Source organism: Schistocerca americana, chromosome 7, assembly GCF_021461395.2.
Source record: "Schistocerca americana isolate TAMUIC-IGC-003095 chromosome 7, iqSchAmer2.1, whole genome shotgun sequence".
Lineage (NCBI taxonomy): Eukaryota > Metazoa > Arthropoda > Insecta > Orthoptera > Acrididae > Schistocerca > Schistocerca americana.
In genome coordinates, this window is record NC_060125.1 from 119,246,939 (window position 1) to 119,262,563 (window position 15,625).

The 15,625-nt window shown below is 41.6% G+C and overlaps 1 protein-coding gene across 1 annotated transcript in view; it reads right to left on the reverse strand.

Annotated features, from left to right (window-relative positions):
- Nucleotides 1-307: 307 nt before the first annotated feature.
- Nucleotides 308-15,625, reverse strand: part of LOC124621922 (UDP-glucosyltransferase 2-like) — a 109,278-nt gene continuing 93,960 nt past the window's right edge. The window contains exons 6-7 of the mRNA XM_047147428.1: nt 13,977-14,196; nt 308-1,324 (exon numbers count right to left, since the gene is read on the reverse strand). Coding sequence (XP_047003384.1) covers nt 1,042-1,324; nt 13,977-14,196 — 503 coding nt within the window. The 3' untranslated portion in view covers nt 308-1,041. The remainder of the gene's footprint in view (nt 1,325-13,976; nt 14,197-15,625) is intronic.

Consider the following 15,625-nt stretch of genomic DNA (forward strand, 5'->3'; position numbering starts at 1 on the left):
TGGATACAGTGAATTAATTATTGTCTGTTTCATCCACCACACTCCTAAACTCATAGCTTCCTTGTTTCCCATCTGTAAAACCAGATGCGTTTACTAGCTTTCTGAAAGATTTTAGAATCTTTTATTTGTACTGGGGCAATCTGTTAGAAGCTTCCTCTTACATAAAATCCCAACATTAATGTTTTTGGGATGTTTTATCAATCATGAGCCCACTCAATTTGTATGAATGTTACCAATGTTATTAGTAAAGACAAATGTGTATCTGTTTTCCAGCTTCCAGACTGTACATTCTGAATGCTCTAATTGGTTATGTTGGAAAAACATATCTTTATTGGCCCCAGTCCCACATCAAACTTAAGTCACACCTGGTCCCTCCTATGTTAGCTCAATAACTTTTCATTTGTTGTCAGAAGTGCACTGCAGTGGTCAATGGATTTCATTTTCACCTACAACAAGAGGTATACAGAACATTGTCTAGCTACATCCCAAGTCAAAATGGAAACTATTACAGTATCACAGGAACAACAAATATGCCAAAGATGACAATACAAATGTTGAACGATGTATATATATGTCCTGACTGTCTCCGTTATGAACTATACAAATGAGTAACAAAGACACTGCATAACAAGCAGCAAATTTAAATAATGGAGGTTATGCATATTAAACAGTTTTACCTACAACGGGGTCAGATTTACCACAAGCAGATTATGACAACACACATATGAAACATTGGAGATGTGAAGAGTATTACTGATTATTGATGGAAAAAATAAAAATGTGCTAGAGATCATCTGAAAAATCTATTTGATGAATGAGAACGTTATTTTTAATAGATGAATCTATAACTTATCAGTGCACATATTTGTAGACAGAATACAATGTTCTGTCACATGGATTTGTTTTCACTCACAAAATGTCATTTGTGAAACCATTCAGCATGAAGCTCAGCCTTAAATAATCCACACAGACGTAGCTCAACACCAATGTGCATGGAAATGCAATGCTTCCAGTGAAGGTCACATCATAACTGGAAACAAATTATTGTTTCTTTGTTTTTACATGTTTTTTACTTGTCAATGCCTTGATCAATTTTCGTGTTCCAAAATAAACAACTGCTACTGCAAATCCTACAACAAGCAACAAAAAGCCAATTACATCAAACAGTAGCAGTTGCCACCAGTACAAGTCAACAGCGGCACTGCGAAGGTGTGGAGCTCCATTGTGCCGTATAACGTACTCTAGCCACCAGACAGCTGTTTCCACAGAATGTTGTCGATGTTCACGGAATAGAATGGAGTACTGCTTCATGTTCTCATGGTACCTGTGAGAGAAAACCTTTTGTTAGAAGTCCCAAGACAATGTGAATGTTATTAGAAGCATTCCAAGCTATTGTGCAGTGTTACATCCAAGTATTATCTGCAGATAATGAAAATATTATTTCCTGTAACAGGACACTAAAGGCTCTATGTCACCAGGTAAAACCAATATGTACTTTACAAATGTCATGCAAGATGGTATTGTATACATTTTGCTTTCTCTCCTATTCTTCATGATCCATATGAACTTTAGCCAATATCATAGTAACTTCTTCAATTCTGTGTTGCATATTATGAGAGTGCAATATCATTGCTTCTTTCTGAAATGGATAATTATTCAGAGAGATTCATTTAATCTTAGCTGTAACAGCAACAGTATCATTTAAATTGTCTGTCATCCATTAAGTTTTAGGAACAATGCAGCAGTACTGCAACAACTTTCACCTAGAATAAGCATGTTGGGTTTGATGGCTCTTAATTAAATAATTTCCCTAACCATGATCATTAATTACTCACGACACACTACACTTATGGAATGTGATGTGTTGCAACCACTGCTGCTCAATTTCTATATTTGTGTGATATAGGAGAATTCTTTATAAAATATAAAAAAAGAGGGATTGAAGTAGAACATGTTTAATGGCATGCTCAACAACTGGATGGTCAGCTTTGCTCATGATAACAGTTTGGCAGTGGCTGTTTGTTCTGACGGACAATGAATTCATGATTATTCCCATATAAAATACTGTGCATATGTTCCTGTATTGAGATATAATACGACTGATTTCATGGGGTATCCCTGTCTCTTGATGGGGAAGGATGTGCCTCTGATGGTATAATGATCTTGTTGTTGCTTTTTGTGTGTGGAATAGGTCTTGCACCTGTATCTTTCACAAGGATTCAATGTGTGACACAGGTTTAGGCATAAGCGCAGTATGCAGTGGGGGGATGGACCAGAACAGATGGTCAAGTACTATTCTTGGAAAGGAGGGAAGGGTTTAGGGAAAGCTGTTTCTCATTCCGGGGAACATTGAAAGGTAGTCAACGTCATGGTGGAAGACTATGATATAAAATCCACTTGTTGGCCAACTGAGGCCGAGAACTATAAACAGAAGGTTGTGTCTGTTTGCATGGTGTGTCAGGCAAGGAATGAGTGAGCAAGAATAGCTGTCTCCGACAACTGGAGACCAACAGAGCACATGGACTGCATGAAGCTGTAATGTCAGATGTCGTGAAAAGTTATGAAAAGAAGACTTGCTGACTGCACTGAAATCAATGCCGACTCAAATCATTGCCATTTAGCTGATGATCATACTACAAAGACTAAGAAACTAAGTCAGTACTTACACAAAATACATATAAAATTAACAGCATGTAACTGAAGATATCCACATTCATAACATACAAAACGTCAAACAAAAGCTGAAGGTGTCAGTAGTTAATAGTGATTGTCTTGGATCACAATATCTAAGGACAAACCAATGCTGCATGAGATTTTGTTTGTTATGTTTAGTTATGGAAATCTTACAAACATACGCATAATATAAATACAGCAGTTTGAAACCCTAAGCAGTCCATTTTACCAATGTATTTATTAGCTAATTAAGTTATTAATTTCAGCTGTTAATAAAGATGCTTGTTTTTGAATATTGTGTAACCTATGTTAATTCTGAGAGCAGCATCAAAAGAGCTCAATAAGATGCAAAGTATAAATGGGCAATTTTTACTTATATACAGGGTATAAAGGTTTAAGTGATGAATATGTGTGAGCTAAATATGCATTTTTTATATTACTTATAACCCAGCAGACATAGAATGATACTGAAGTTGGCAAATAACGAATGAGGAAAAGTGTTAGCTATACATTAAAGATATTGTATGTTTGAATGGCGGGCCATTTTCTTGATATTTAGTGATTAATTTTAATCTTGGTACTTTGCAAGCATATATTAGGGGGAACAATAGGTCATTCGAGGACTGTCATAATTTGTTTCATGGTGAAATATTGTCGCAAATGAAGCTGAGTAGCACTGTAGTCTAGTGGTTACAATAGTAAACTGTTGCATGGAAGATCGTCAGTTCAAAACTCACCTGCACTGTACAATTTTAATTTCTATATTTGGTTTGACTACATTCTAGAAGTATCCACAAATGTCAAGAGTCATTGTACTGGAATGTCCTGTAGCTGTATATATACTGTATGTGTTCTGGCCGGAGGCAGTTCGCTCTGTGCTCTTGGTATGTGCAAGTGCTGAATAAACCATCATTACGTGACGTTAATGCTAGTCATTCATCTGATTGCACCTTCTTCTATGTGACATTATTCTGGTGGAGGCGATGCGTATTGGAACTTGTGATAGCGCACATTATCGATGACACAGTGGTTCCCATCATGCCACAACAGAGCAGCCATTTACATGGTGAGAAACCCGAGTTCGAGCCATATTCAACAGATTACAATCTACCAGCGACAGAAGAAGAAGAGGACGTTATGATGACAGCAACTGTGTGCCACCACAAGAGACATTCTTCCGGGTTCTCTGGTGAAGATGGCCAAGATCCAAACAAGTGGCTGAAGGTATATGAGCGTATAGCCAAATTTAACAAATGGGATGACACCGACTGTTTGGCTAACGTATTTTTCGACTTGGATGGCACTGCTAAGCAATGGCATGAGAACAACTAGGAGAAGTTCACAAGCTGGGACGACGAAGATGAACAAGAAGATGTCGGAGCAGGATGACATAGGTCACCATCACCACAAGCTAGCCGCTGGAGAGGATGCTCCCCAACATGCTGGTCAAGGTCTCCATCACCATTTCGAAGCTCCAGCCGATCACCTAGCCGCTGCAACCTCGAAAAGGGTGCGACCTTCCTTGGAGGTGAGGCCACCCAAGAGAAAAATCCTCCACCATTGATCACTACAAAAATGATAGGAAACTACATCGATATCCTAATGGATGGCCAATCAGCCCAAACTCTTGTGGCCTCTGGAGTATCATATTCACTCGTTTCAGAGAAGTACCATCGCCAGTTGCAGAAAACCATATTCTTCGACAACAAAACATCTCTACTGAAGGCGGCTAATGGGAAACATGTAAAACCTACAGGAAGATGTACCATTCATGTGAGAATAAGTGGCCATACACAGCCCTTAGAATTCATCATCTTACAAGAGTGTAGTCATGACATCATTTTTGGATCGGAGTTTTTGAAAGCTTCTCAAGCAATTATAGATTGTGTTCACTCGAAGATTATGCTAGATGAGATGAGATACTGTGGACATGAAGATATGCATCCGAGTGTGTGGAGACTGTGTGCTGGATGAAGTGATCATTCCTGCAGTCAGTGCTAGAAAGGCAGCTGTCACATGTCATGCCATGCATCAACCCATGGATTTTGTAGTGGAATGTAAGAGAAGCACACCACTGAAGAATAACTTGGTCATCCCAGCCTCTGTTGTCTCGTTTAAGAATGGATTCAGTGAGTTGTGGATAGTTAACTGTCATCGAGAAGCACAGATCCTTCCAAGATGCTTGTGCGTAGCAAACGCTGAGCCATTAATTGAAGAATAGCTGAGTGCCATAGAAACCTCCCATGCAGAGTCTGTGGGCGAAATTAGCACTGCCACTACAAGATCTCCTAGCTTGACTATCACCAGATCTCACTAAGGAACAACAGAAGAAGCTACTTGCCTTTCTTCAAGAGTTCCCTGAATGTAGGTAATGCCATGTGGTTTGTGTAAAGCACCAGCAACTTCTGAACAGATGGTGGATAATCTTTTACATCACCTGAAGTGGACGATGTGTCTTTGTTATTTAGATGACAGTTAAGTGTTCTCAGACACATTTGATGAACATATAAAACGACTGAGGGCCCCCTTAAGTGTCTCCAACAAGCCGAACTGAAACTTAATCCAAGAAAGTGTCTCTTTCGAGCAAAAGAAATCAAAATACTTGGACACATTGTGTCAAATGAAGGTGTGCAGCCAGACCCAGAAAGGTGAGACCTATAACAGAATTCCCTATTCCTAAAAGTATTAGACATGTGAGAAGCTTCCTCGGATTATGTTCTTATTACCGTCATTTTATCAAAGACTTTTGTATCAAAGCCAGGCCACTCCAAGAGTTGTTAAAAGCTCATGCTAAATTTGTCTGGGGTGATGCTCAACAAGATTCTTTCAATGTGCTGCAAAAAGCTCCTATGACTGACCCTGTACTTGATCTGTTTGATGAGAGAGCACCTACAGAACTACACACAGATGCCAGTGGGTATGTGATCAGTGCTGTTCTGGTGCAAATTTTGAATGGAAAAGAGAAGGTTATAGCCTATGTTTCTAAGACACTTACAAAAGCTCAGAGAAACTACTCAACTACAGAAAGAGAATGTACTGCTGTGATCTGGGCCATGTGCAAATTTCGACAGTATCTCTATGGAAGGCCATTCATAGATGTTACAGACCATCATTCACTTTCTTGGCTAACTGGTCTTACAGATCCAACAGCACAACTCACCAGGTGGGCGCTACGTCTTCAAGAGTAAGACATTACCATTGTGAACAAAGGTGGAAGAAAACACCAACATGCCAACTGTCTCTCAAGAAACCCTGTGCAAGACCATTAAGACTTTGATGAAGACAGTGGCTGTTTCCCTCCAGGATCTCTCTCCTGAGAAGAAGAAGGATGCCAAGATATCTGAAATTAAGCTTGCCTTAAATCGGTCAGAGGATGTTGCAAGCAAAACTTTGATCCGTTTGGAAAGAGGTGGCTACCAGTGATTCCTAAACACATGTGCTTAGATGTTCTACAGAAATTGCATGACACACCTGAGGCCAGACATTTAGGATTTATTAAGACCTATGATAGAATCCGCAAGAGATTTTTCTGGCCAGGTTTATTTAGGAGTGTCTGTCACTGCAGAGAGTGCCAGAGGAGAAAGGCAGTTCCTCAGAAACCACCTGGCCGACTCATACCAATTCCACCAGCTGAAACGCTTTTCCAGCATGTTGGAATTGGCCTTGTCGAATGACTTCCAATGTCTGCTAGTGGCAATAGATGGATTATAGTTTGCACTGATTATCTGACATGCTATACCATTACAAAAGCTGTGAAAACAGCCGAAGCATCTGAAGTAGCAAAAGTCATCGTGGAAGACATTGTATTAAAAGATGGTGCCCCAAGGTCGTTAATTACAGATCGAGGGAAAGTTTTTCAACTGAATCTTGTGACACACATAAGCTGTTGGTCCAACATTACTCATCACATGACGACTGCCTACCATCTGCAAACTAATGGGCTTACTGAACGCCTCAATAACACCTTGGCCAACATGCTATCAATGTTCATCAATGTTGAGCAGAGCAACTGGGATGAGGTGCCACCTTTCGTGATGTTTGCCTACAACACCGCCAAACAAGACACCACAGGATTTAAGCCAATTTTCCTGGTGCATGGGCGTGAGGTGACTACGGTGATGGACACTGTTTCCGTTACATCCTGATGACTACATTGGCCAGATGTTAACCAGAGCTGAGGAAGCTCGACCAGAGCTGAGGAAGCTCGGCAGTTATCTCGACTCCGTACGCTGCATGCTCAAGAAAACGATCGCTGAAGGTACGATGCGAGCCACCACCCAGTTGTCTACCAGCCTGGTGACCTCGTCTGGATCTTCACTCTTGTTAGGAAGGTTAGTCTATCTGAGAAGCTCCTCGGGCGCTACTTTGGAACTTATAAGGTTGTAAGACAGTTGTGTGATGTTACTTATGAAGTTGAAGATTTCGACCCCAATGCAAGACGATGAAAGATTAGATATACAGTCCACGTCCTTCGAATGAAGCCCTACAAGGATCCTGCCACCCAGGGTAAATTCGAAGCTCCAGTGACAGGCAAAAAGCAGAAAGGTGACAATGAGCATAGTGACAAAAGAAGTTCTAAGAAGATCACCGCCAGGCTGAGCATCGGGAGTCAGAGTATACAGGACCGATGACTCGATCCTGGACTAGGAGTACATTACACCGAGATGCTGTTCTCTGAAGCAAGGAGCAATGTCGCAGAAGAAGCTGAGTAGCAACGTGATCTAGTGGTTATGATACTGAACTGTTTTATGGAGGGTCCTGAGTTTAAAACTCACCTGGACTGTACAATTTTAATTTCTATATTCAGTTCGAGTACATTCTAGAAGTATCCACAATTGTCCAGAATCATTGTACTGGAATGTTCTGTAGCTGTATATATACTGTATGTGTTCTGGCCGGAAGCAGTTCACTCCACGCTCTTATATGTGCAAGTGCTGAATAAACTTCCGTTAAGTGAAGTTATGTTTCGTCAATCATCTAATTACACCTTCGTCTGACAATATGATTTGTGTCAGTTTGCGTAATGGGAGACAGCGGGTTGGTCAAACCAATTTCATACTTGAATGTTTTACAAAAAAGTCTCTTTGAACTTCACCTAGAAATTTAGGGACATTTGCTGTGATTTCAGTGACAGAATTTGGCCACCAGTGTATACACTCTGAGCAGTTATCAGGTCTTAGTGCTGTCTTTGGTGATCAACTGGCAAAGTTTCACTAGTGGACTGTGAGAAAGCTCAGTCTTTTGGAAGATCAGTTTGGGTTCTGGAGAAATGTAGGAGCAATTGAAGCAATATTTAAAAACTTTGAGGTTTCCTGGTGATATTGTAGTTCTGTCATAGTAAGTAAAGGGCTTGGAGGAGCAGTTCAACAGAATTGCTAATTCTCGAAAAGAGAGTATAAGGTGAACATTAACAAAAGTAAAACAAGAGTAATGATGTGTAGTCACATTAAATCAGATGATGCTTGGGGATCAGATTAGGAAATGAGATTATTAATGGCAGTAGATGAGTTTTACAATTTTAGAAGCAAATTAACTGATGACAGTCAAAGTAAAGAGGATATAGGAAGAGAAATTTGTCAACACTGAACATAAATGTAACTGTATATTTGGTGTCTGTAAGGAGGCTAACGAGCAGGGACACTACCAATAGTGTGTGACATAAGCTGACAATTTGGGTTTGACGGGAAGTATGCTAGGGTAGTCTGTGAGGTTATGGTGAACACCATGTCTGGGTAGCATAGTGGTCAGTGCATCTGCTTAGTAAGTAGGAGACCCTGGTCTGACACAAATTGGCAGCTTGCCCCATTGATATTAACTGATGACCACTAGTGGCTAATATCTTTAATTCTTTTGTGTTTAGATAAATTTAATTGTTAGGAAGCCTTTCCTGAAGTCATTTGTTTGGAGTTTAGCTTTTTACAGAACTGAAACAAGAACAAAAACAGTTCAGACAAGAAGAGAGAAGAAGCTTTTGAAATGATGTGTTACAGAATAATGCTATGGATCAGATGTGTACCACAGGTTGAATCGGGGAGGGAGGGGGATGGGGGAATGGAACAACATGACTAAAAGGTGGGGTGGATTGCATACATCCTGATTCATCAATGAATTGGTTATTTAGTAATGGAGGAGAGCATGGGTCATACAAACTGTCAAGAGAGACCAAGGCTTTAAGACAGTAAGCAGGTTCAAATGAATGTAGGTTACAATAGTTATGCAGAGATGAAGAAACTTGCATAGGACAGCATAGTCTGGAGAGCTGCATAAAACTAGTTTTCAGACAGAAGGAAACAACAGCATACAGTGTTCCACATGTATTAACTATTTCTCATTGAACCCCTGTGAGGTCACTATTTGTAAGTTTTAATTCTATGAATGCAAATAAATAATGGTTGATAATCTGTCCACATATTACTGTGTTGGTTACCATCACTGATTCTCCTGGACTATACCAACCACTAACACGTGGTGTACAAGCTACAGTAATTTAGGGTGAAACATTTGCCCATTCGGCCTTACATGACTACTAGTTGCTTTTATCTGCAGGAGATGTCTAAGTAACAGAGCAAGAGGGATAACCTTACAGATTTCAAATGGTATTGTGTTATAAGAGGATATATTGCTTTGAAGGTAGATGGGCAGCTGTGGAGGGCCAGAAAGGGGGGGGGGGGGGGGGGAATAGTAGTTGAAATTGGAGAGCGTGTGTGGATGTGGTACAGGAGATTAGTTTGTCATCTACATTTTATGAGTTAGTACTTGCCTATGATGGCCACAGGGTAACCTTCAGAATTCTTGGCAAGGGATCTCTTGTTACAAGAGTTGCGCTGTCCAAAGAGAGGCATCTTAGTATAGAAGGGATGGCATTTGTTGAAGTAGAGGTATTGTCAGTGGTTCTAGGTTTTGTAGGGATGGGGAAATTTTTGGGGAGCCAATTCCAAATAAGAAATTGTGGTCAGCATTCAGGAATGTGGCATGGCTAACAGAGCAGGTGTTAAAGCTGCGTGGGATTGTGAATCGTTTGTGTTGTCCCAGGGTCAACAAAATGAAGATACAGTCAATGAATCTAAAACAGACAAAGGATTTCTTGACTTTCAGAAGGCATTTGATACATTTTCACACAGTCTCTTACTAAACAAAACATGAGCTTACCAACCACTGGACTAGAATTATAACTGCATTCAGCACTACCTACTACATACAACTCTCCACAGTTACCTTAAATGGCATGAAATCAACATGCGTGAAACTGGCTTTGGGAATATGCCAAGGCAATGTTACAGGGCTGTTACATATACATAATTGTGTAGTAGATAACGCTGGGAGCTCTGTGATGATATTCTCAGATGATGCTGTTTTCTAAAGGAAGGTTGCAACACCAGAAGACATGCAGATGATAAACAATGAATGTAAATAAATTCAATATGCTGCATACAAATAGGTGAACAAGTCTTTTATAAATAGGTTACATTATTGGCAATAAATGACTAGCAACAGTAACAGCTATTGGAGCAATCTCAAGTGGAATGATTACATAAAACAAATTGTAGGAAAAACAAATGCCACAGTGAGATTTATTGGAAGAATCTTAAGAAAACATAATGATTCATGAAAGAAATAGGATTACAAAACACTTGTTGGTCAGATTGTCAAGCATTGCTCATCAGTCTGGGAACCTGAAAAAGTTGTTACTAGAAAATAAACAGAAGATCCACTTGTCATCATGGGATTATTTAATACATGTAAGAGTGTAATGGAAATGCTCATTCCACTTCAGTGCCAGACATTATAAGGTAGATGTCACGCATTATGGAGCAATTAATCATGGAAATGTGAAGAACGCACGTTTCAGGAAAATTTGGACAACATATTAATTACCCTCCCATAGGTTTCATGATGAAACAAATCAGAGAAACTGTAACTCATACAGATGTTTGCCAACAGCCATTAACAAATGGAACAGGGAAGGGGGCAAATAATAGTATTACTAAAAAAATTCCCCGTTTGCACACTGTAAGTGGCTTGGAAAGTACAAATATGTGAGCTTTTGGCCAAAAGGCCTTGTTCTGAATTAGACAACGTACACACACACATTCACACAAATACAACGTACACATGCATGATCACTGTCCCTGGCTGCCGAGGCCAGACTGCAAGCAACAGCACATGATGGGAGAAGCAATCTGAATTGTGCGGGCAGAGAAAGAGGCTGGTGCAGGGAGGGGGAGGAATAGAATGGTAGAGAGTTGGGGGATGGTTAAGTGCTGCTTGTGGGAGCATACAGGGACATGGTGGGTACAGCAACTAGATGCAGTCAGGAGGTTAGATGGGAAGGGGGGAGTGGGCAGGAAGGGAGTGGAAAAGTGGGTTTGTTGGTGGAATACTGCTGGAGTGGGAGTAAAGGGGATAGGTTTGTGAAGGACAGGGACTAACAAAGGTTAGGCAAGTGGGCCTACAGGAACATAGGATAAATTGCAGGGAGAGTTACAACCTGCACAGTACAGAAAAGTTGGTGTTGGTGGGAAGGATTCAGATGAAGCATGGTGTGAAGCAGGCACTAAAGTGCCTAATGTTGTGTTGGGTACCGTAACATGCACAGTAACTGGTTAGTCAAGCTGTCTCTTGGCCACAGTTTGTCAGTGGCCATTCATGTGGACAGGCACCTAGTTGGTTGTCATGCCCACATAGAGCACAACACAGAGGTTGCAGCTTAGATCATACATCACATGACAGCTTTTACATGTAGCCCCTATCTTTGCTGGGATGGGTGATGGTTGTAATTGGACTGGAGTATTTGGTGGGAAGACACAAGAAGACCTGTCCCATATATTCCCCCAACACCACTGCTCCAGTCTGGTCATTTAGCATCACCTATCCCATCAAAGGCAGGGCTACGTGTGGAAGCAGCCATGTGATCTACAAGCTAAACTGCAACCACTGTGCTGCATCCTACATGGGCAAGACATCTAAGAAGCTGTCTGTCAGCATGTAAGACCATATACGAATATATGCATATGAAGATGGCATCTGTTCTTGCGGACATGCCTGGGATCTCCCGCTTACATGGCAGATGCTCTATATGACTGAGCCAATGAGTGGACAGGGGATAGTGTGACTGCACACTCCCCGTGAGACCCACACTCCCAACTTATTGTCCACACACTACAGATGTAGTGCCCTTGCCTTCTATACTCGTTACTCACGGCAGTCAATCTACCAATTACTGTAAGAGTTTGAGCAATGTGAGTGCATACAAACTGAAGAATATCATTGGCCGGTACGCCTTATCTATACGAAGATTGTATCTGTTCTTTTGGACATGTCTGAAAGAACAGATACCATTCGTGATATTGCAGCTCTCGAAGAATGAAATTACAATGTAATTGCACAAACTTTTACAGGAATTGGTAGATTGACTGCCGCGAGTAACAAAACTAGTGGGCAAGGGCACTACATCTGTAGTGTGTGGATAGTAAGTTGGATTTGTGGGTCTCACATTGAGCTTGCCAGGGATAAGTCCCTGTAGTTGCACTATCCTCTGTGTCCTTGGTGGCTCAGTCGGACAGAGCATCTGCCATGTAAGTGGGAGATCCCGGGTTTGAGTCCAGATCAGGGCACACAGTTTCAACTGTCCCCATTGATATTTATCAACGCCTGCAAGCAGCTAATGGTCTCAATTTCACTGTGATTTTATTCACAAAAAACTGTGGCCAAGAGACAGCTGGACCACCCAGTTGCTGAGCATGTTGCCCAACACTATATTCTTCACCTCAGTGACTGCTTCACAGCTTGCACCATCTGGATCCTTCCTACCAACACCTCTTTTTCTGAGCTGTGTAGGTGGGAACCCTCCATGGAATATACCTACTCCCGTAACCCCCTGGCCTCAATCTTCATTAGACCATCTCCTTCACCAACTTATTCCATTTTCTGCTTCCATTCCAGCACCATGCAGCCTTCTATTCCATTAGCAGACCCACAGTCTTTTTCCCCTCCTCTGCTTCTCTCCTGTTCCACTACAGCCCACCATCTCTTCCTGTCTAACCTCTCAACTCTACCAAGCTACCCTCGCATGTCTCTATCATGTCCTTTTGTGTGTGTGTGTGTGTGTGTGTGTGTGTGTGTGCGCGCGCGCGCGCGCGCGCGCATACACGTGCACATGTGCATGCGTGGTTGTCTACTTTAGAAGAAGGCCTTTTGGCTGTAGGTTCATATGTTTGGCACTCTTTTTTTTTTGTGCCTGTCTGTGAGTCAACATTTCCACTATATGGTTAGTAGCAATTTATCCTTTTCATAACATTGCCATTATGCCATCCTGAACTTTCCACTGATTGGCATATGACAAAACCAATGAATGCGCTCAGATATTATTGTGCATATTCTCATTGAAGAAGTAGTTGTTTGTAAGAATACTGCTGGGGAACACGTATAAGAAATGAGACAGTGGGTTTGGAGTAGGCAGAACATTAAGAGAGGGAGTGCTAGATGGTGGCAAGGGCACTGATAGGATGGATATGATGAAGTGTTGAAGTATATAATGAAAAGCAGGTAGCCAGTGGTAATGGGGTAGGGAAATTGAAGAGATGGTGAAGGAAGACACTGATGTCCTCAATATTGTAATTTCAATTGCGAATAAGGGATTAAGAGAGTTGGTCAAAAAGAGAAGACCACAAATTGCTGACCTGAAACTAAATTAGTCTCCAAACTTATTTGGTGAAATTCACGTTACAATAATTCACTTTAACAGCTGAAGTGCCCTCAATGACTCATATTTGTAAATATCATTTGAGGGCTGTAATGATTTTTTTGTCAGTTGTTGAATTTTTTTCTACTTTAACTGAATTTATAGCACAGTCAAGATACAGCTGCCAGGCAGTCTGAAATTGTCTGCAGCTGACACATTCCCAAGTATTTTTATTTAAATTTAAATTAAAGGTAATGGAAAAAGTGTAAAACAGTTGATGATAGCTATGTGCATAATAGCTAAAATAAGCAACAACTTTAAAGTATCACTGTATGTAGGAAGCTTCAGAAGAAACCTTTGGAGGATAAGTGCTTACATATAGCATAAGAACACGGTCACAAAACAGTCCTCAAAAGCAGACACCCACTACTAAATTTTATTTTAAGCTCAGTTTCTTTTCTCCTACCCATGAGCCAAGTTTTGTTTTACAACAATCAGTATCAGTGTGAGTCTCTGCAGATGAAGCTTTAATGAACATTCTAAGATAATGAGTACAGTCTTGAATGGCTTTTATTTTATATCAAAAAAATATTGTTGTATTAGCAAACACAGAAGCACTTACTTAGGGTTGCCCAGTACAGTTTGGACAGACCGCAACACAGATTCTTTGGTGATGTCCTTGAGGCAGAGCCGGAGGCCTATACCAGAAAAGTCTATCTTCTCAGCGTTGTGTGTCTGGTCTGAGAAGAAGGGGATGGCGATGAGTGGGATGGCTCGGTATGCAGCCTCGTTTATGCTCTGCAGTCCACCTTGCATTATGTACAGCTTCACATTTGGGTGTGCTGCAAATGGTGATAAACTGAGATGCAACTCATTCCATTCTATAGTAAAACCTTTACATAAAAACTATTTGGATGTGTTTTGTATAGAAGACAAAGAGGTTTACTTTTAAAGTTAATTTTAACTATGCTTTACTAGTAACTAAAATTATGTCATAGACTTACAAATTCAGTTTTATTAAGTTTAAACTTCACATCTGGTTAATAATTGGTAGGTGGTCAGGGTACATCCACACAGACACACAAATTAAGCATACTCAGCCTGTAAATGATTCATTCTACAAAACTCTATAAAAAATTATACAAATGATATGCAAAAATTGCAGTTATCTAACTAATTAACTCCAATGGCATAGCTCAGCCTTGAGGTGCAATTGTTTATCTCAAGAATGGTTTTGTTTCTTGCATTGTACTTCAGTCTGCTCTAAAATAAATACACTCCTGGAAATTGAAATAAGAACACCGTGAATTCATTGTCCCAGGAAGGGGAAACTTTATTGACACATTCCTGGGGTCAGATACATCACATGATCACACTGACAGAACCACAGGCATATAGACACAGGCAACAGAGCATGCACAATGTCGGCACTAGTACAGTGTATATCCACCTTTCGCAGCAATGCAGGCTGCTATTCTCCCATGGAGACGATCGTAGAGATGCTGGATGTAGTCCTGTGGAACGGCTTGCCATGCCATTTCCACCTGGCGCCTCAGTTGGACCAGCGTTCGTGCTGGACGTGCAGACCGCGTGAGACGACGCTTCATCCAGTCCCAAACATGCTCAATGGGGGACAGATCCGGAGATCTTGCTGGCCAGGGTAGTTGACTTACACCTTCTAGAGCACGTTGGGTGGCACGGGATACATGCGGACGTGCATTGTCCTGTTGGAACAGCAAGTTCCCTTGCCGGTCTAGGAATGGTAGAACGATGGGTTCGATGACGGTTTGGATGTACCGTGCACTATTCAGTGTCCCCTCGACGATCACCAGTGGTGTACGGCCAGTGTAGGAGATCGCTCCCCACACCATGATGCCGGGTGTTGGCCCTGTGTGCCTCGGTCGTATGCAGTCCTGATTGTGGCGCTCACCTGCACGGCGCCAAACATGCATATGACCATCATTGGCACCAAGGCAGAAGCGACTCTCATCGCTGAAGACGACACGTCTCCATTCGTCCCTCCATTCACGCCTGTCGCGACACCACTGGAGGCGGGCTGCACGATGTTGGGGCGTGAGCGGAAGACGGCCTAACGGTGTGCGGGACCGTAGCCCAGCTTCATGGAGACGGTTGCGAATGGTCCTCGCCGATACCCCAGGAGCAACAGTGTCCCTAATTTGCTGGGAAGTGGCGGTGCGGTCCCCTACGGCACTGCGTAGGATCCCACGGTCTTGGCGTGCATCCGTGCGTCGCTGCGGTCCGGTCCCAGGT